The 20,287-nt window shown below is 44.8% G+C and overlaps 1 protein-coding gene across 1 annotated transcript in view; it reads right to left on the bottom strand.

The window, feature by feature from the left end:
• The window catches only part of VWA8 (von Willebrand factor A domain containing 8), a 367,266-nt gene that overhangs the window by 42,611 nt on the left and 304,368 nt on the right, over nucleotides 1-20,287 (bottom strand). Inside the window, exons 38-40 of the mRNA XM_061133632.1 lie at nucleotides 13,394-13,502; nucleotides 9,038-9,194; nucleotides 411-519 (exon numbers count right to left, since the gene is read on the bottom strand). Coding sequence (XP_060989615.1) covers nucleotides 411-519; nucleotides 9,038-9,194; nucleotides 13,394-13,502 — 375 coding nt within the window. The remainder of the gene's footprint in view (nucleotides 1-410; nucleotides 520-9,037; nucleotides 9,195-13,393; nucleotides 13,503-20,287) is intronic.

The raw sequence follows: 20,287 nt of genomic DNA on the forward strand, positions 1-20,287 counted from the left end.
ATTCACCTACTGCCTGGCCCGGGAGCTCAGAGCCCCTCAGAAGCTGCCCTCAATGCCCAGGGCAATGAGCATTTGTTAAGTGGAAGAAAATTCAATCATTCAGTGTTACATTGTTCTAGTAGAGGTGGGATGCTCATAGGTCTAGATAAGGGAAATCAGGAAGTCTGATGCTTTTGGGGTCACCGGTCAAACTACTGCTTCCTGGACAGGAGGAAAGGTGAGGTCAAATATTTTTACTAAAATTCAACTAAGACAGCCACAGAGTGACCCACAGACTTTATGCAGACATTTTGGCATTAGTTAATTTTTTCTGACTGTCTGGCTAGGATACAGATAAATTTCTCCAGTCGTTCTGGGGTGGGTCTAATTGGGTGACCAGATGATTTTCTCGGTTCGTTCATGTTGATTACCTGTAAATTATCCAGGATAATTCGGAGGGAGTGCACCTGTCGTCGAACAGCCCCCGAAAACCTTTCGTAGGTGGCAGCATCATATTCACTCATTTGGATCTCCTTTAGCCTAAAATTGGAGGGTGAAAAAGACAACAGCTGAGAGCAAGTACCCGCGGGTCTTTTACTGACAGTCACCTACTGCTAGAAGTAGCCACCTTCTTAGTGACTCGGTTTGCCTTTGAGGAGAAAAAGCAGGCAGTCACAGAGAACAGATGTACGGATGCCAAGGGGTGAGGGGGTGGGGCGGCAGGAACCGGGAGGCTGGGGTTGATGCATGCAGGCTACTGACTGCTGCGGTTGATTAGCTGCTGAGTCTCATCCCCATGAACTATGGCCTGCCCACCAGGCTCCTGTCCATGGGATTTCCCAAGTAAGAACACTGGAGTAGGTTGCCATTTCCTTCTCTTCCCCACCCAGGGATCAAATTCACATCTCCTGCATTGGCAGGCAGGTTCTTTACTGCTGAGCCACCAGCGAAGCCTGTACGCTACTGATGAAAGTAAAAGTGAAAGCCACTCAGTCGTGTCTGACTCTTTGCGACCCCATGGACTAGGCCACAATACCGAAGTGGCCTTTCCCTTCTCTAGGGGATCTTCCCAACCCAGGGTCCCAACCCAGGTCTCCCTCATTGCACACAGATTCTTTACCAGCTGAGCCACAAGGGCAGCCCAGGAACACTGGAGTGGGTAGCCTATCCCTTTTCCAGCGGATCTTCCTGACCCAGGAATGGAACCGGGGTCTCCTGCACTGCGGGCGGATTCTTTACCAACTGAGCTAGCAGGGAATATATAAAACAGAAAACTGACAGGAACATACTGCACCGCACAGGGAAGTCTACGCTTAATGCACTGTGGTGTCCTAAATGGCAAGGAAATCGAAAGCGGGGGATACATGTATATGTGCGGCTGGTTCATTCTGCTGTGCCGGAGAAGCTAACACGACATTGTAAAGCAATCATACTTAATAAATATTAATTAATAAAAAATAACAATGAAAAAAATACAGAAATCCAGCTCGTTCAAGTAAAGAGGAAAAAAGGAAAGGCAACAAGTGATGTCTCCAGCTAATATTTGAAAAGAGAGGAATGTGTGTGTAGTGATGCGCTGGGAAATGGTTAACAAGCTGCCCTGCAGGGGAAAAGAAGGCCTGATTTGTAGTGTTTGCTGACGTTTGTGGTAACTGATTTTAAGCTATCAATAGAGAGGCCCCTGAATTAGAAAGAGCCAGTGTGCGTCGGCTGTGTGGCACACCACTACTGTATCCCAGACGTGTGCCCGTGATGTTGGCAGACGGTCAGTTCCTGTGGCAGGTTCCTAGAGAGATCCTGTGGGATGCTTTTTAGGACCAAGGACATATATTTGGTTGGCCAAGATAACAGCTCCTGCCCAGAGACTGTCAATAAGTGGGTTGCTGTGTAAAATAGGAGTTTTCTGAAACTGCCAATTGTGTACTTTTAACAGGATAATCGTGTGCTAAGACTACTGCGGCGCTGCAACTCTGGTGCTCCTTTTTATTACTCTTTCATTATTTGCTTCAGCGGCAGCCCTGCCTCCGCACTGGCAGTTTCCTGAACACACCCCGTGCCCTTGCCTCTGAGGCTCTGCCTGGTTTCTCTCCCACCCTTCTTTACCTGCTGACTCCCGTGAACTCTTCAAACCAATGGTCACCTCCTCCAGGAAGCCTGCTCTGATCCCCTGGTCTGTGGTCTGGGCTCTAACATCACTTCATGCTTGTCTCTATACAGTGGTTGCTACCTGTGCTGTAGTCTGCTCCCTGTCTCCCCAGCTGTCTCCTTTGTTTTTCCTCATCTTTCTCTGCACGGTGGTTTGCCGATACCTAGCATAACAGATGCGCAAAACAAACTGAGATAAATCACTGAAATACAAATAAGACTCCACTGTTTAAAATGTGTGCATGCTGCGTGCTTAGTGGTGTCCGACTCCTTGTGACCCCATGGACTGTAGCCCACCAGGCTCCTCTGTCCATGGGATTCTCCAGGCAACAATACTGAGGTGGGTTGCCAGTTCCTCCTCCAGGGAATCTTCCAGACCCAGGGACTGAACCCACATTTTCTGTGTCCCCTGCATTACAGGCGGATTCTATACCAGCTGAGCCATCAGAAAAGCCCCACAGTATCTTAAACTAGTCAGAAGTAGGTTTTGCAGTGTTGTATTCATAACAGGCTAATTTGATGACATATTTCTACAAATTTCTATAAATGTAAAGGGTTCTAATACTAGGATAGGGAAACATGAATGCATATCAAAAGCCCAACCACAACACAGTTTTCTAAGCTATTGCTACTGTATGGGTGTGTGTATGTGTGTACGTGTGTGTGCATGCATGCAATATTGGAAGTATGGATCCTCGGTATTGAGTTGAAACTCTTATCTGGAGTATATCTCTATTGCCCTTGGCTGGAGATGAACCCCCTAATGCTCTCACTGAGGATGAATGGTTTCTATTCCTCCCAGCAGGCCACGCTTTGGGAAGATTCCATCCATCCCAGGGCAGAGCGCTGGAGTCTTATTAGAATCACACAATGTTAGGCTTAGACCACCATGAGGGCAGACGGGCGGTTCCTGCCTTACCACCTGGCTGGTCAGCTGGTGCCACCTCAAGTGTCAAGACCTAGCTCAAAGGTCACGTCCTATGAAGTCTTGCTTGGTCCCTCCACGATCTGTCTCTTTCACGCACCTTCCATAGATATCTGCTGTGGAACCTATGCATTTTATTGCTTTTAATGCATGTCTATTTTGCTCTATCAGAGTGTTTTTCAAACATATTTTCCACAGTAGAAAATGAGCTGCACATTGAGATCCAGTATACAAAAAATGCATGTAAACACACACATGTGTGTACTTGAGCCAAATATTTAATGAAGTATAATGAACTTTACTACACATGAGGTGCTCTGATAGTCCTCTTCTAATTCTCTGGAGAAAGGAACGTGTCTTATTTTTCTCAGCATCTCTAGCACCAGCACAAACCCTGGTACTCAGTGGCATGCAAGAAATGCTGCCAAGTAGCACTTGGAAAACACTGGCTATCACACAGTAAATACCTGAAAGGTAAATAATATCTGAATGGTCGTTTCCTGAGGTGACATGCAAAGGTGCCCTGTGAATCGAATTTACTCTCTGCTCTGAAGGACAAAAAGGAATATGTGTATAGGATTTGACCTCTTATGTGTAGTTTTGGCAATCTCTTAAAACTCTCTTTAAGTTTTCATTGATGAAGATATGTCTCAAGTGTCAAGCCTGACAGATGCTGGGCATGATGACCACTGCAAGATATGCTACCAACATCCTTCCTATCTGGGAGGCCAGTACACTCTCTCCCAAAGAAGAGAGATTAGGAAAAAAAGAAAAGTAGGCACAAAGCTTGTCCTCAGCAGGACACACACACATGCACACCCACACATATCAAGGAAGGAACCAGGCAGTTGGTAAGTCACCCCAGGCAGACTGGCTTTTGCAGAGAGATCTAAATTAATTCCAGTTACAATGATACCTCTGGCATGAGTGTGTTGCTCCCAAAACACACCACATGCTGTTCTAATTAGGAAGAAATCTGGAAATCATATTCCAAGCTGTGTTAGCTTTCACGAAGATCACCTACAAGGTGTTCAAAGCTGATAACATTCTCAAAGATGAAGGCCGAAGCAGGGAGTGGAGAAAGAAAACAGGACTTGTTGGCCTCTGCATCAGACGAGACTCCCAGTGCTAATACTCTCTGGCCCACGGAGCTGGCTGAAAATGTGTCTCTCTGCTGCTTTAACCCTGATCTAAACTGCAGGGCACAGCTGCTTCACAGCCTAGTAATCTACGCGGACTCACTGAGCTTGCTGGCACAGCGTATTCTTAAAGGGTATATTTATTGTTACGTAAGAGTCTGGGAATTTTAGGTCTCATTTTACTTTTTCATATAGGTCAGATTTAAATACTGTAATTTTGGATCATTTATGAGGAAAACAAACATAAGCTAAGATCTACTGTGTAGGGCTGATTAGTCTTGCAAATGGTCGTGGGTACAATTTCCACAGGTGGTGCCCACCTGAGAGGCTTTTCCAAGCATGTAAAAGCGCCTCGCCGTCTATTTCATTCCGGCTTTGTTGGTTTAATGTCTGTCCTGCTTCGTATGTGTCTTATGCTTGTCTACTTCTGTTATTCTTCCTGAGTTAATCAGCTCTTGACAACTAAGAGCCAGGATCTAGCCAAAATCCAGATGCAAATGAATGCTAACTAAATGCTCTGTTGATGATTCACTAGTAGAATTATGCTCTTCAGGGCAATATGGTGGATCCCTAGGCTGATGGGTCAGTCTGGCTTCAATCAGTCTTTGAAAGGGTGATAGCATTACTTGTTTGCACATGCATATTATTCATTTCACAAACATGTATGTGCTTGCTGTGTACTAGGTTCTTTGTGTAGCTACTGGGGATATTTTGCTATTGTTTTGTTGCTAAATCGTAGAGGGCAAAAACACCCTGCCTTCAAGGAACTTGAAGTCAATGGAGAAGAAATCAACTATTCATACAAGCAACACAATGGGAAGTAGTGATAAGAACTATGGAGAGAAGGTATTGGCTGCTCTAAAAGCATACATGCAGGGCCTTGACTTCACTCTGCATATAACTAGACGTGCAAAATAGCTTTGAAACTAACTATTGGATGATAGTGAAGAATGATTATTTTTTTACCGACAAAGGTCCATCTAGTCAAAGCTATGGTTTTTCCAGTAGTCATCTATGGATGTGAGAGTTGGACCATAAAGAAAGCTGAGTGCCAAAAAAATTGATGCTTTTGAACTGTGGTGTTGGAGAAGATTCTTGAGAGTCCCTTGGACTGCAAGGAGATCCAACCAGTCTATCCTAAAGGAAATCAGTCCTGAATATTCATTGGAAGGACTGATGCTGAAGCTGAAGCTCCCATACTTTTCCCACCTGGTGCAAAGAACTGACTCATCTGAAAAGACCCTGATGCTGGGAAAGATTGAAGGCAGGAGGAGAAGGGGATGACAGAGGATGAGATGGTTGGATGGCATCACCGACTTGATGGACATGAGTTTTAGCAGTCTCTGGGAGTTGGTGATGGACAGGGAGGCCTGGTGTGCTGTGGTCCATGGGGGTGCAAAGAGTCAGACGGAACTGAACTGAATAGTATTGTGCATTTTAATTTTTTTAAATAAAGTAATCAGAGATAAACTCTGAACTATTTATGATAAAAAGATAGAAAATCTTGAATTAGCTTAAAACAAAAAACTCAGGGTTGGGAACTAGGAAGGGAGTCAGATTTTCTTCTTGAAGTTGAGAGAATAGGCCCACAGGATTCATTACAGGTTTCTCTCTATTTTTGTTTATGTTTGAAAAGTTTCATAATAAAAAGTTTAAGAAAAACTTTGCTGTTGTTGTTCAGTAGTTAAGTCATGTCTGATTCTTTGCGACCTCGTGGACTGCATCATGCCAGGCTCCTCTGGACTTCACTATCTCCTGGAGTTTGCTCAGGTGTATGTCCACTGAGTTGGGGTGATGATATCCAAACATCTCATCCTCTGCTGCCCCCTTCTCCTCCTGCCTTCAATCTTTCCACCCTCAGGGTCTTTTCCAATGAGTCAGTTCTTCATAACAGGTGGCCAAAGCATTGGAGCTTCAGCTTCAACATCAGTCCTTCCAATGATTATTCAGGACTGATTTCCTTTAGGATGGACTGGTTTGATTTCCTTGCGGTCCAAGGGACTCTCAAGAGTCTTCAACACCACAACTGGAAACCATCAATTCTTTGACACTCAGTCTTCTTTATGGTCCAACTCTCACATCCTTATATGACTACTGGAAAAACCATAGCTTTGACAATATGGACATCTGTCAGCAAAGTAATGCCTTTGCTTCTGCTTTTTAATATGCTGTCTATGTTTGTCATAGCTTTTCTTCTAAGGAACAAGTGTCCTTTAATTTCATGCCTGCAGTCACCATCCACAGTGATTTTGGAGCCCCCAGAATTAAAATCTGTCACTCTTCCCACTTTTCCCCCTTCTATTTGCCATGAAGTGATGGGACTGGATGCCAGACTTTAGCAGTACTAAACTGAATATGCATCACATGTGACTATTAATATACAAAAGTAGAAAGCAACAGTTTTCTGTGTGTTTTCTGTCTTTTTCAGGGTCTCCACGTGCTTTTATTTCATCCCCTCCTTTCTCATCCCCTTGTTCAGCTCCTCTGTATTTGAAGCACCTTCTGGTACTCTTTCACTTGGATTTGGATTCTTCTCCGCAGCATTTAGTAGAAGTATACGGTGTCTCAGATGGTAAAGAAGCTGCCTGCAAAGCTGGAGACCTGGATTTGATCCCTGGGTTGGCAAGATCCCCTGGAGAAGGGAATGGCAACCCACTCCAGTATTCTTGCCTGGAAAATCCCATGGACTGAGGAGCCTGGCAGGCTAGCGTCCATGGGGTTGCAAAGAGTTGGACACGACTGAGTAACACTTTCACTGTTTTCTCAGTCCCTTCTCCACTTTTTCTCTCTCCTCCCTTATAGCTACTAAATTTAGTTGCCTTATTATCACAGATGCTCCCTAATTTCTTTACCCTGTGGGGCAACTGTACTTAACAGAACCAGGTTCCTCACTGTCTATCATGGGAATTAGAGAAGGGGTTCTACACTTGCACCCAAACACGACTTACAACTGGAGAAGTAAATGGTAACCTACCCCAGTATTCTTGTCTAGAGAATTCCAAGGACAGAGGAGACCAGCAGGCTACAGTTCATGAAGCTGCAAGAGTCAGACATGATAGCAACCAAACCATCACCATGAATAACAAGTCATTCTGTGTGAATTGTTCTATTCACTTGCTCCACTTGCACAAAAATTGAGACCAGATTTGTGAAGTTTTCAGTGTGGGAACAACAGGAACTCATTGGTGGGGAAGGAGAAGATGATGTATATCTAATTATTTGGTTCTTTTCCCAAGTAAATATTTATTATTTATATGAAATGTAAAAGTAAAACTGTATTTTAATTCTAATAAGATCTTGCATTATTGGATTCCTCCCACCTTTTTTTTGAGAAGTTTAAACTGTTTCCATTCCTAACAGTTATTTGTCCTTACAACCTCTCTGAGAGGAAAGGGGAAGGGAGTCGCCTATCACCAAATGAACAGACTGACGCACAGAGAGGAGAAATCAATTGTTGGAGGTCTCCAGGGAAGCGGGCAGAAGGGCTGGGAGTGACACGTCCTATCTACCTGCTGAGTACACGAGGGTCCGAAGCCTTGCAGGCTTTCCTGAGGGTGTGTCTGGAGGGACCTGCATTTCTGTCCCCATTGTTCTGGACTGTTTACTTGCAGGATGTGTAAGCCCAGCACATAATGTAATACCAGATGTCCTGCGTGGGAGGAATTTCGGAACTCGTGGACGCTGGAGAGCATGCTTTATCTGAACTGCACCCAGCTCCTTCCATGGAGCCCAACAGTGTAAATCTGCCTCCCCGACCACGACTCTCACCCTCAATCCCAAAGGAGATCTTCCTGGTTCTTTGGTACTTGTCACTTTGAGCTGAAGAACACAGGGAAAGCGTCTAGGGAAAGCGTCATGGGGTTTCTTCTCATGTTCTAGATGATTCCAATCAGAGTGGCCCCACACGGCTCCAGAATGAAAGTTACAGGCTCATGGGCCTGGATCCCACGGCCTCCACCCACTGACAGTCAACCCCACTCCCCACCGGCCCCAGCTGGTACCCTTTTTCTGCATATGGCTGGCTCTCTCCGCCACAGTCACTCTGCTCATCCTGGCTTGCTCACTTAGCTTCCCCTTCCTGGAAGGTCCAAACACTGGCTGTGTTCAGGCCTCACCTCACATCAGCCCAGTGACTTTCCCCTTCTCTGTATCGCTGGAGGGCACAGCCTCTGTATCACGTGACTTTAGCACTTAATGACTTAACCAGGGTGTGTGCGAAAGTGTGTGTGGGAGTGTGTGTGTGTACACTAGTCCTGCCTCCACACAAATCTACAAGATTCCTGAGGGGCAGGAAGGGATCATCATGGAACGTTATCTCAAATGGCTATGTGGCCTGGGAATAGACGTGGATGGAATGATCTGACCTTTAGCTTCTCGAGGGAGAAATACCTTTGGTTTTACTTTTTTAAAGATTTTTTTTTTTTGACGTGAACTGTTTTTTAAAGTTTTCATTGAATTTGTGACAATATTGCTTCTGCTTTCTATGCATTGGCTTTTTGGCCTTGAGGCGTGTGGGATCTCAGCTCCCTAACCAGGGATCAACCTGCACTCCCTGCTTTGGAAGGTGAAGCCTTAACCATTGGATTGCCCAGCGAAATCCCTGGTTTTACCTTCTAACGTGCTCAGTCCTTCCTCTATACCGTTATATGCAATTAATGCATTTAAAAGGGCCTGAGCAGAAAGAGCCGGGGATTATGTTCATTTAGCTGTCTCCAATGGGGGGTGGGGTGGCTACGAGTTGCAGTTTGTGGTCTCAGTGGCTGCATGAAGAAGAGACCCCCAGAACCCTGGGTCTGCCCAGGGTCTGCCGTGACGTTTCCCCGCTCCGGATGCAGTGGGGACCACCCACCTCTGTTGAAACGCTCTCTGGCCCATCTCTCTCGCCGCTCTCTTCACCTCCTCTGGAACAGCGTCTTTCTCGGCCTGAGAGACCTGGTAGACCGTGTGGCCTGCATCCAGCCGGTAAGGACCTCCCATGCCGCCCAGGCCTGCGGTGTCTCTTCCACCTGGGAGGAAACCATGAAAGTCCAGCTGGTTAGTCTGATCTAGACCACAAAAGAGCAGGGCTTTTAGGCAGTCCCATGAAGCATATTCATTATACCTGCACGCTGTGCTAAGTCCCTTAAGTTGTGTCCGACTCTTTGAGACACTATGGACTGTAGCCCGCCAGGCTTCTCTGTCCATGGGATTCTCCAGGCAAGAACAGTGGAGTGGGTTGCCACGCTCTTCTCCAGGGGACCTTCCCAACCCAGGGATCAAAACCGTGTCTCCCGCGGCTCCTGCATTGCAGGCACATTCTTTATCGCTGAGCCAGTGGGAAAACCAGTAATTATTCCAATGACTTTCTTCTGGAAACACAAGGTACTCCCCAGTTTAGGATGCTCTCCTTCTTCTCCATCCAACCAATTCCAACCCATATATCGAGGCTCAGTCCAAAATCCATGACACCTCACCTGATGACAGCCACACAAGGATCAATATTCTTGTGCCCTGTTTGTTATTCCTTAACTTTTTTCTTTTTTTACACCTATAGGATGAGTGGGATTATATTTTATATATCTCTGTAGCTGAGCACCTGTAAGAGTGGCCTAAGTGACGTGAAGTCGCTCAGTCATGTCTGACTCTTTGCGACCCCATGGACTGTAGTCCATGGCTCCTCCATCCCTGGAATTTTCTAGGCAAGAGTACTGGAGTGGGTTGCCATTTCCTTCTCCAGGGGATCTTCCCGACCCAGGGATTGAACCCAGGTCTCCTGCATTGCGGGCAGACGCTTTACCGTCTGAGCTACCAGGGAAGAGTGGCTTAAACACCATAAATACTTGGTGTGTGCATGCATGCGGTCGCCTCAATCACATTCAACTCTTTACGACAGGCTCTTCTGTCCATGGGGATTCTCCAGACAAGAATACTGGAGTGGGTTACCATGCCCTCCTCCAGCAGATCTTCCCAACCCAGGCTGAACTCATGTCTCCTGCTTTGCAGGCAGATTCTTTACCTCTGAGCCACTGGGGAAGCCCCAAATACTTCATGTATATATATATATATGTTAATTAAATGAACAACACTCCTCTTCCTTCACAGTAACCTGATTTTTCATTAAAATCAAAGAAAATGGCCAGGCTATAGATATTGCTTCTTCCGCTTTGCAAGTGGTAAAAATACAGCACAGAGAGGTTAAGTGACAGACATGAGCACTTGTATTGGTGGCTGAGCCAAGAGGAGAAGTCAGTTATTATACTTTGACTTTTAGCTTGGAATAACGTACAACAGATAAATACTGCCAGCTTCAGGACAGTTTTAAAATAAAAACCCAACTTTACATGCTTGTCGGAGAAGGGAATGGCAACCCACTCCAGTATTCTTCCCTGGAGAATCCCTTGGACAGAGGAACCTGGTGGGCTACCGTCCATGGGATCGCAAAGAGTTGGACATGATTGAGCGACTAACACTTTACAAGCTTGTAAATGTATATTATGTAATACTGTATGTTATAGGTATAAATTAAATGTCTAGAAGACCGGGTAGGTAATATTACAAGAAGTGGTGAGAACTTGGATAACTAGAGAGGACTTGCCTTGTCTAAATATATTCAAATTCAAATCATCTTAAAAGACGACATGGATTGCCAAAATACATATATTGGCTAGATTTGGGCCCTGGGTTACCAGTTTATTACCCCAGCTTTACAATGATTAACATATCAGCAATTAGTTTCTTTCGTTCCTTTATACATAAGTTGGGAACTTAGAAGAGAACCCAGTATTGGAGGGGTAGCATAATATTGTACATTATAGGAAAGCATTGGTTGGTATAGTATCCTAGTAGCATTAATACTGACACTAGCATACAGTATGGCATGGTTACGTCAGACTGCCTGAGTTTGAACCCTGGTTCCAACGCACTAGTCATGTGTCCTTGAGGGAAGTCCCCTAACTGCTCTGTCTCAGTCACACTCAGCACAGTGACGGGCACAAAATCAGAGCTCTATAGGGGACTTCTCTCACTATCATTATGTAGACGACTTCCAGTCACACAGAATGAGGTCATTTCTGAGTAAAAGTGGAAATTTCGAAAGTGTTTAGGCTTTGGATAAATTATGCTACATTTCCCTTTTCTCCCTTGAAGCCTTAGCTGGTGTAATAAGTTAAAAGCAAGAACTCAGTGTGCTCTGCTTCCCTTATCAAAGTCCAGGTAGGTCATTTCCTTCTGGGAAATACCATGAGAACAGCCCATTAATTATAGCATTTTTATCCTTTGATTCCAGCACATCTTATTTCTTTTTTATTTAGCAATTGCTGGTGGAAAATTCCACCTTGGATGTGTGTGACTCCTGGCTGTCGCTTGTGTATGGTCAATGGGCAGAGAGGACTATGGTCATGAGATTCAGGGGTGGAAATGCTGTCCTGAGACCTGACTCCCTTTCTACCAGCGGTGCTCCTTAGTTACGGGTAGGTCATAAATGAGAACTTAAAACTTCCCAGGTGCTGAGATGAGATCGTTTCTGGTGAAAGGAGGGAATGACCTACAGCCGTCTAGAGGCTGGTGTGCGGGACAGTCAGTCCCTTGGGGTGACTTGGGGCAAAGTCCCTTGGGGCAAAGTCAGATGGGGGTGGAGAGGGCGTGAGGGCGGAATTCTTCACGACCTGCACTTCCAAGAAGCCTTTAATTTGAACTCGTGACTCCCGAGTGTGAGCTCAGCTGTGTCTGACTCTTTGCGACCCCATGGACTGTAGCCCGGCAGGCTCCTCTGTCCATGGAATTTTCCAGGCAAGAATACTGGAGGGGGTTGACACGCCCTTCTCCAGGGAATCTTCCCAATCCAGAGACTGAACCCATGTCTTTTGCATCTCCTGCACTGGAAGGCAGGTTCTTTACCACTACTGCCAAAATGAAAATGCTTACCAAAGAGTCTAGATCTCAACGTATACTCTTGAAACTAACCTTGGATATCCTAAATCTGGGAAGACCCAGGGGAGAAAGAGAGGGAAGGGGTTTTGATGATGAAAAAGGAATCAAATGACTCATGTAATCAAATGATCACCTTCAGTGCAGAGAATTCTGAGGCAGAGAGTGACAAAGAGAAAAAGAATTTGTAGTGAAAGAGCCTTGATAGATTGACAAACAGGCTGGGAAATAAAAGGAGGGCCATCAGCCCGGACAGATATGTGAGCTGGTAGACACGAGCTGAATAACAAGCGAGCACCTCTGCTCCAGAGCAGCCTACGGCTGGGAAGCCTGCATCTGGCCAGCGCGTCCCACATGCATTCCACAGGGATTAAATCCTGCCAGCTTGACACTAACTTCCAGATCAAAGGCCATGTCTAAAAATATACTTCCTTTCAAGCTGATGCTTGATGAATAAACAGAGCAGGCAAGGAGTCCACGGCCTGCTTGATAGCACATTGTCCACGCACGGTAGCCCATTTCCTCCCGAGGCTGTCAAGGCCAAGAAGCACAGACCATCCTCGGGGAAGACGGAGAGCGGAGCTCGTGCCAGTGCAGCTCACGATAAGATCAGATGGTGCGCACACAGTCTGGCCCTATTCCTGCGGCCCCACAGCTGTGTCGCTCCAGCTGCCGCAGAGGAAAGAGGAAGGCCGTGGTCCTGGGAATAATGCTCTCAACAGGCAGCCAAGAGGAAGGGACGGACCCCAGCCATCAGCTCAGACCACAACCATCTCTCTTATCTCAGAATCCCGCAGCCTCGACGTACTCTCTTCTGAGATGTGGAAGACAAGGACCATGTCTTTTCAAAGTCAGCTGGTCCAGAAAGAATTTATTGTCGATTTCTGGCATGGTCCCAAGGACAGGGAATTTAAAAGAGGGGATTAACACTTTTAATGAATGCATTTTTCATGCCAGGTCTTGAGCTCAGCGCTTTGCAGTCATAATCTTACTGAATCCTCACCACAATCTTGGGAGGCAGTTCATAGGAGGCCCCTTTGATGAATGAGGACCAGAATGGTCTGAGGTCAGGGGATTGCTACCTCTGACTGTCTGCTGAGTCTGCGGGACTCCAAATGCCAGGGCTTTTCCGTGTCTTAAAGTCACGCTGCGTCAGAGGGCAGAAGCACACTCCAACTGACTATTGGGGGTGGAGGAGAAGGCAAACTGTTTCCTGAGCCTTCTTGGGGCTGGTGGACGGCCCACATGGGCTCACGAAGTCTCTGGAAGCCTGACTCAGGAAAGTGCCTGTGCTACCAACCTGTGCCGCCAGCCCAAGTGTTACCACCCACGTGTGGCATGTTGTCTGGGTCCTCCTTCCCGTGCTTGGGGGAACTCACGTCTTCACCGCTCTCTCTTTCAATTGTTATCTGAAAATTAAGAAATAAGACATTATCACTCTCTATGACCAAGGCCAGGGACGGCAGGACAGAAAGAACTGTTTCTCCCTAAGTTCTTAAGGTAGCTCATAACCTTAGGCTCTAGGACATGATAGGTGCTGTTCGTGTCTGGCAAAATTTCACCAGATTTTACATCCATTGAGTTGGGAAGGAAACAAATTTAATTATAAAAAATATTCTTTAAAAAAAAAAGGAATTAGACTGGATCATGGGGCTTCCCAGGTGGTGCTAGTGGTAAAGAACCCGCCAGTCAATGCAAGAGCTGCAAGAGGCAAGGGTTCAATCCCTGAGCTGGGACAATCTCCTGGAGAAGGGAATAGCAATTCACTCCAATATTCTTGTCTGGAGAATTCCATGGACAGAGGAGCCTAGTGGACTATAGTCCACCTAGTCCAGCTGAGTCATGGCAGATAAACATTCACCTTTAATTTTCAAAGAAATCCCATTCCTCAGAAAAAGGCTATTTTATACAAAATACATGAAAAAAGAAACCCAGAAAATAAACCTTTGTGTGCTTCACTGATATATGTTATGTGCACAGACACTAGGAACTGCTTATTTTCTGGGCCCACTCTCATTTTATTATGGTATTTACAGCTCTCCTAGTTCATCTCTATTTTAAAACTGGACTTACTGTTCCAGCAGATCAAATAGAACAAGTGGCACTTTAGCCTTTCTCTTTGAGAGCCTGTGGCTCATTCATTGGTCCCTAATTTAATTCAGCACAGATTCACCAAAAGTGCTGATAACCACACAGGAGTTCCATCCTAGCAATCAGCTCAGTAGATATTACTCCACAGTAAAAAGCATCTGAAGCAGTCACATCCATGTACCCTATGAGCCTGCTCCCAAATACAATGATTTTCAGGGCAGACCAGATCAACTGTTTGTTCAAACAAGACTTAATGGGAAATGTTTTGGCAAGGTATCATCTGAAGTACCATGAGGCCTACAAAAGCCATGGAGGATTGGTCATTGCCCTGGAATTGCTTACAGTGGAGCAGGGGAGCTTGGAAATGGACCTGGAGCATGACGCCAGGTCAGTCTTGAGAGCTGACCCATGCCTTCTTAGTGAGTGAAGTTTGTATTCTGGATGTTAGGATAAACAAAGGTAAGTAGGTAATTTAAGGCCTTTGCAAATAAAGTGGCTATCAAGAATGAATTCAACATAATTTCCATTGTGTTATGTCCAGACTAGTTCATTTCAAATGTATGACATCGTAACAAGATTTCAACTAACCAGACCTTTCTGCCCTTACCAGGGAAGCCCTGGTGGTTCAAACGGTAAAGAATCTGCCTGCAATGCAGGAGATGTGGGTTTGATCTCTGGGTTGGGAAGCTCCCTTGGAGGAGGGCATGGCAACCCACTCCAGTATTCTTGCCTGAAGAATCCCACGGACAGATGAGCCTGGCAGGCTACAGACCAGAGGGTTGCGAAAGAGTGGGACATGAGTGAGTAACTTACACACTTCTGCCTTTAGCTTTGGCAGCACTGACAGAGTTTTTGCCATAACTTCAGCATATTTTAAAATTTAGCAGTCAGGACGTGACAGTTGACATGAATTCCACACATACAATCATGCTCCCCCAAAATGGGTGAAAATAAATTGTTCTTCTTTTAAAAAATTCAACTATGCAGAATAGCTAGCAACATTTAGAGAACAAATAAACATTTAAAGTACTTTCTCCAAAACTTGCCACCACTTTCTAACTTTTCTAGAGAGAGTGTAAGAGATTCGTCATAAATTAAAATATGTATACTGACTACAAGAACTCTAGACCAGCAGTAACTAATAAAACTTTCTGTGCTGATAGAAGTATTTATACCTGAGGCATCTAATATGGTAACTTATTATGAATGTGCCTATTGAGTACTTGATTTTTAAATTTTATTTAATTAACTAAAATTTAAGTTTGAATTACCATATGTAGTCCGTGACTATCTCACTGGACAGCACAGAACAAGGACAAGCTTGCCTCAGCCAGGAGATAATGTTTGGTTATCTTAGAAGTATCTTATAGATGTTTTCCATGAGAAATGAGAAAAATAAGAAACATTTCAAAATTGAGATAGAGTTTTATTCTGTGTCAATTTAAGAAACCAACATAAAAGTTATGACCACAGTCTAATGGATTAAAAAAAAAACTATAATGGAACTTACATATGGAAATATATTTATTATAATAAGATGATAAGCTTTTTAATCCATAAAGATACATTTATTACAATAATGGTGCTCAACACACTTCTGGAATGCTTTAGGAATGATCTGCAGAGTCCATGGTAGATTCTATTTTAATATCTTTAATGGTGGCAATTATGTATTCTTTAAAAATAGATTTGATTTTTAATAAATAGCTAAAGGATATTTGGAATTGATGTATGTGAACCAAATAGTTCTGGTGTGAATTATTTGCTAACTTACTCTGTACTCTTTGGAAAGTCAATTCACTTCTCTGGGGCTAAACTTTCTCATGAGAAACTAAAGGCGGTTGAATTAAATAATTTCTCCCATTCCACTTAACATTGACATGTTCTAACTGATTAAATGATTAAAATCTGGTAAATGAGTGGTGTTAGTCAAAATCAGGCACAATTATAAAGCAATGAGACTAGTTTGCTTTAAGAGCTGTGACACCTCTACAGGTCAATTGTAAAAGAGGAAGCTCAAAAAATGGCCTGGGCCATGGCAGCATGACTGGAGTAACTGTTCTGAACACCAGCCGTCACTCAGGGTGTATATTATTTACTAAAAATAAATAAAAGAATGGATAAACAACAGAGTCCTACTGTATGGCACAGGGAACAATGGAACAGAATAGAGAAAAGGATGTGTATATACACACATATATATATATATATATAAAACTGAGACGCTTTCTGTACAGTAGAAATTAACACAACGTTGTAAATCAACTATACTCAGTACAAAATGGGCTTCCCCGGTGGCTCAGACAGTAAAGAATTTGTCTGCAATGCGGGAGAGCCAGGTGTGATCCCAGGGTCAGTAAGATCCCCTGGAGAGGGGCATGGCAACCCACTTCAGTACTCTTGCCTGGAGAATCCCAAGGACAGAGGAGCCTGGTGGGCTGCAGTCCACGGGGTCGCAAGAGTCGGACTAGACTGAACGACTAACACTTTCACTTTCTTTCAATACAAAATAAATGAATAAAAGAACTTCAGAAGAGGCATAGAAAACAGTCCTAGGTGTCTAGTAACTTTACTTTCATTAAAAACCACCTCCTTTAGACATTTCACCGCAATTCAGTTATCCTGCTGTAAGAGGACAGCCTTTCAAGAAAAAGTATTAAAAACGATGGCACAGGCAAAAGAAAACGGCTCTCAAGTATCCCCCTCCGCTACCTGCAAAATCACTCTTGAAGTTGCGAAGAAGCCTACAACGGGCCATCAGGGAGGAAGAAAATCTGCTGTGGACTCCCTGGGCAGAAAGGATTGCTGTGTTCTTTGTCACCTGTGTGTCCTGCTGGGAACGGGCCTGGCTCACATTGCCAACAAGGCTGCTCCCTCCCCAACCCCAAACGGGAGTCTGGAGATGTTTCAAAATTGACAAATTCTTGACAAAAACACTAATCAGCCCAAATGTGGAGGATTCCAGAGAAACACATACCATGAATTACCAAGGATACTTACTTAAAAGCAAGCATTTGGGGAGTTTATCTAATTCTGAGTCACGCTATGAATGCCATTACAGTCACAGGAGTCTATTTCTCTAGGTGGATGGGAGGAGCACATCTGATAAGCGGTCTCCAAAGACATTTTAGGGTATCTCTTATATGAATTGACAATGATTCATAAAAGGTATAAGGCAGGAAGTCTAGGACAGTCCAGCCCAGACAGAAACTGCAACAGACACCAAAGAAAGCATATCATTCGAAGAAGCTTGCTTCTTGGGGACAGAAAGATGCTCAGAGTCCTGATCATTCAGAAAGTTGATAAACTGCTGAACTATTTGAAGTATGTGTTGAGAAAGACTTGAAATGCATTTCCTTTGAGGACTGGTCTCATCTAGAAGGGCTTCCCTAGTGGCTCAGATGGTAAAGAATCTGCCTGCAATGCAGGAGACCTGGGCTTGATCCCTGGGTTGGGAAGATTCCCTGGAGAAGGGAATGGCAACCCACTCCAGTATTTCTGCCTGGAGAAATCCATGGACAGAGGAGATTGGTGGGCTACAGTTCATGGGGTTGCAAAGGGTAAGGTATAACTGAGCCACTGACACTTTCACTTTTCATATAGAAAGAGTTCAAACAAGTCAATCCAGTTACTGATATACACCCTACTTAAGTGAATAGTTAAGTGTTCACTTAGGGCTTCGCAGGTGGCGCTAGTGGTAAAGAGCCTACCTGCCAATGCAGGAGACAGGGTCTCTTGGTTCAGGAAGATTCCCTGGAAGAGGGCATGGCAACCCACTCCAGTATTCTTGCCTGGAGAATCCCACGGACAGAGGAGCCTAGTGGGCTACAGTTCATAGGTTTGCAAAGAGTCAGACATGACTGAAGTGATTTAGCATGCACGCACGTGTTCACTCACGTGGATCAAAATTTTGCCCAAAACACAAAATATCATGGTCTCTTACAACTGCTGATGCAAATTGATGCCCACGGTGAGCTCTTTGCTGTATTGGTCACAGCTGATGCATCCTACATCCTTTTAGATAACTCCTTGTAATCCCAAGGAGTTGTCCTCTTTCATATGAATCAAGATGGAAAAACAAAACAAAACATAGATCTCGTAAATTATAACTCATAAAAAGTGTTCCAGACTGAAGCAACCCAAACCCAAAGTAGAGGAGGGACATGACTCACGAAAGCCCTGTAATCCGAGGCAAGGCCCTATACTTTAGGCTCCTCCTCACACGCATGATTTTTTAAAAACCATCAGTAAAATGATATAAATAGCCTTGGAAGGAAAGTTCCTTCTTGGAGGAATAACTGGACGACACAGCCGATTCTCATTTTCCAGCTGGAGACGGGGTGTATCGCAGCAGGCATTTGCAGCTGCCTCTCCAGCGTCCACTCCCTCTTCCTCCTCTCTAAACAGGAGTCAGATGAATCACGGTTAGCTGGGACGAGGCCCAGCCGTCCCACTGCCCTCTGCCAGCGATGCGTCCAGGGAAGAAAGTCTGGGAGCCGCGACGTTACGACAAATTCTGTCGGTTGGTTTCTGGGAAAGATCTTCCTCTCGGGTACAGAGCTCGCTCGCGGCCCTGCACGGACTGCCTGGCCCTCCCTTGCAGCGCACATATGCGCTCGCTGCCTTGGACACGGCGTGAGGACGTGGTGCTTCGAGCTGGGGCGTCCACCTGGTGACCACGGGGCAACAAGGAGGAGGTGGCAGAGGGGAGGACGGAGCGGGTGGTGCTCCTGATGACACCGCTGAGCTGCTCAATCAGCCGCAGAGTCACTTACTTCCGGTTTCTACATCAGCAAATAACAAATGTTATTAGACTAAGTTTTTTTTTTTTTTTAATATAAATAACTTTTATTTATTTATTTTTGGCGGTGCTGGGTCTTTGTTGCTGTGGGGCTCCTCTCTAGTTGCAGTGGCTTCTCTTGTTGCGGAGCTCGGGCTCTGGGGCGCATGGGCTTCAGGAGTTGCAGTGGGCTGGGAGCTGTGATTTCCGGACTCTAGAATACAGGCTCCATAGCTGTGGCATGTGGGCTTAGTTGTTCCGCAGCACGTGGGATCTTCCCGAGGTAGAGACTGCACCTGCGTCTCCGGCATTAGCAGGTGGATTCTTTACCACTGAGCCACCAGGGAAGCCCTGTCCTTATATTTTAAGCTACTATAAGTTGGGTTTTCTGCTACTTGGAGCCCAGTGTAATGCAAACTAACTGATTCATTCATTAATAGACAAATGAGAGGCAGTGGGGCAGGAGCCATGGTCTTGATCTTTGCAGGATATCCTACTTCCAGAAGACGTGCTTTAAATTTTCTGAAGCTGAAGACTGCCATGATAATATCAGAAATTCTACTTATTACAGTTGCTTATGATTTGATGGTTAGCAGGCAATTCAATGCACTCAATCATTCACTTTCTTATTCAAACATTTCTGTGTATGTTTATGGTATATTCACTACTCCCTGGAATATGGAGATAACAAGAAACAGGATCTTTGCTTCCAGGAAAATATTTTATAAAGTAGAACAAAGTCACAGTGCAGGATAATACAGACCATAATAAGGTACTGAATACATTTGCCTAAAACATATTCTTGTCTGAGGTTATAAGAAAAATAGGAGCTTCCCAGGTGGTGCTATTGGTAAAGAACCTGACTGCCAAAGAAAGGAAACAGATGAAGGTTTGATCCTTGGGTCGGGAAGATCTCCTGGAGGAGGGCATGACAACCCATTTCCAGTATTCTAACCTAGAGAATCCCATGGACAGAGGAGTCTGGTCGGATACAGTCCATAGGGTTGCAAAGTTGGACACAAGTGAAGCAACTTAGCATGCATGCATGAGAAAAATATAAGAAATTTCTATCACAGATACAATGAAAGTCACATTAATATGTCCCTAGGAATGATGGTCTTTCATATGAAGACAGCTGCTTAAAAAAAAGCAATAATTCCTTACCCAGTTTTTATAAACAACATGCGACCTCTACAGTGATAACACATGATAAAACTACCATTGTCCACAGGCAGCTTCTTTGTGTTCCAGCTACAACCTCTGGCAAAGCCATCAAAGTATGTAATTCATCTCCAGTTTCCACTTGGCTGGTGGCACGTTTTC

Source organism: Dama dama, chromosome 30 (genome assembly GCF_033118175.1).
Source record: "Dama dama isolate Ldn47 chromosome 30, ASM3311817v1, whole genome shotgun sequence".
In the NCBI taxonomy this organism is placed as follows: Eukaryota; Metazoa; Chordata; class Mammalia; order Artiodactyla; family Cervidae; genus Dama; species Dama dama.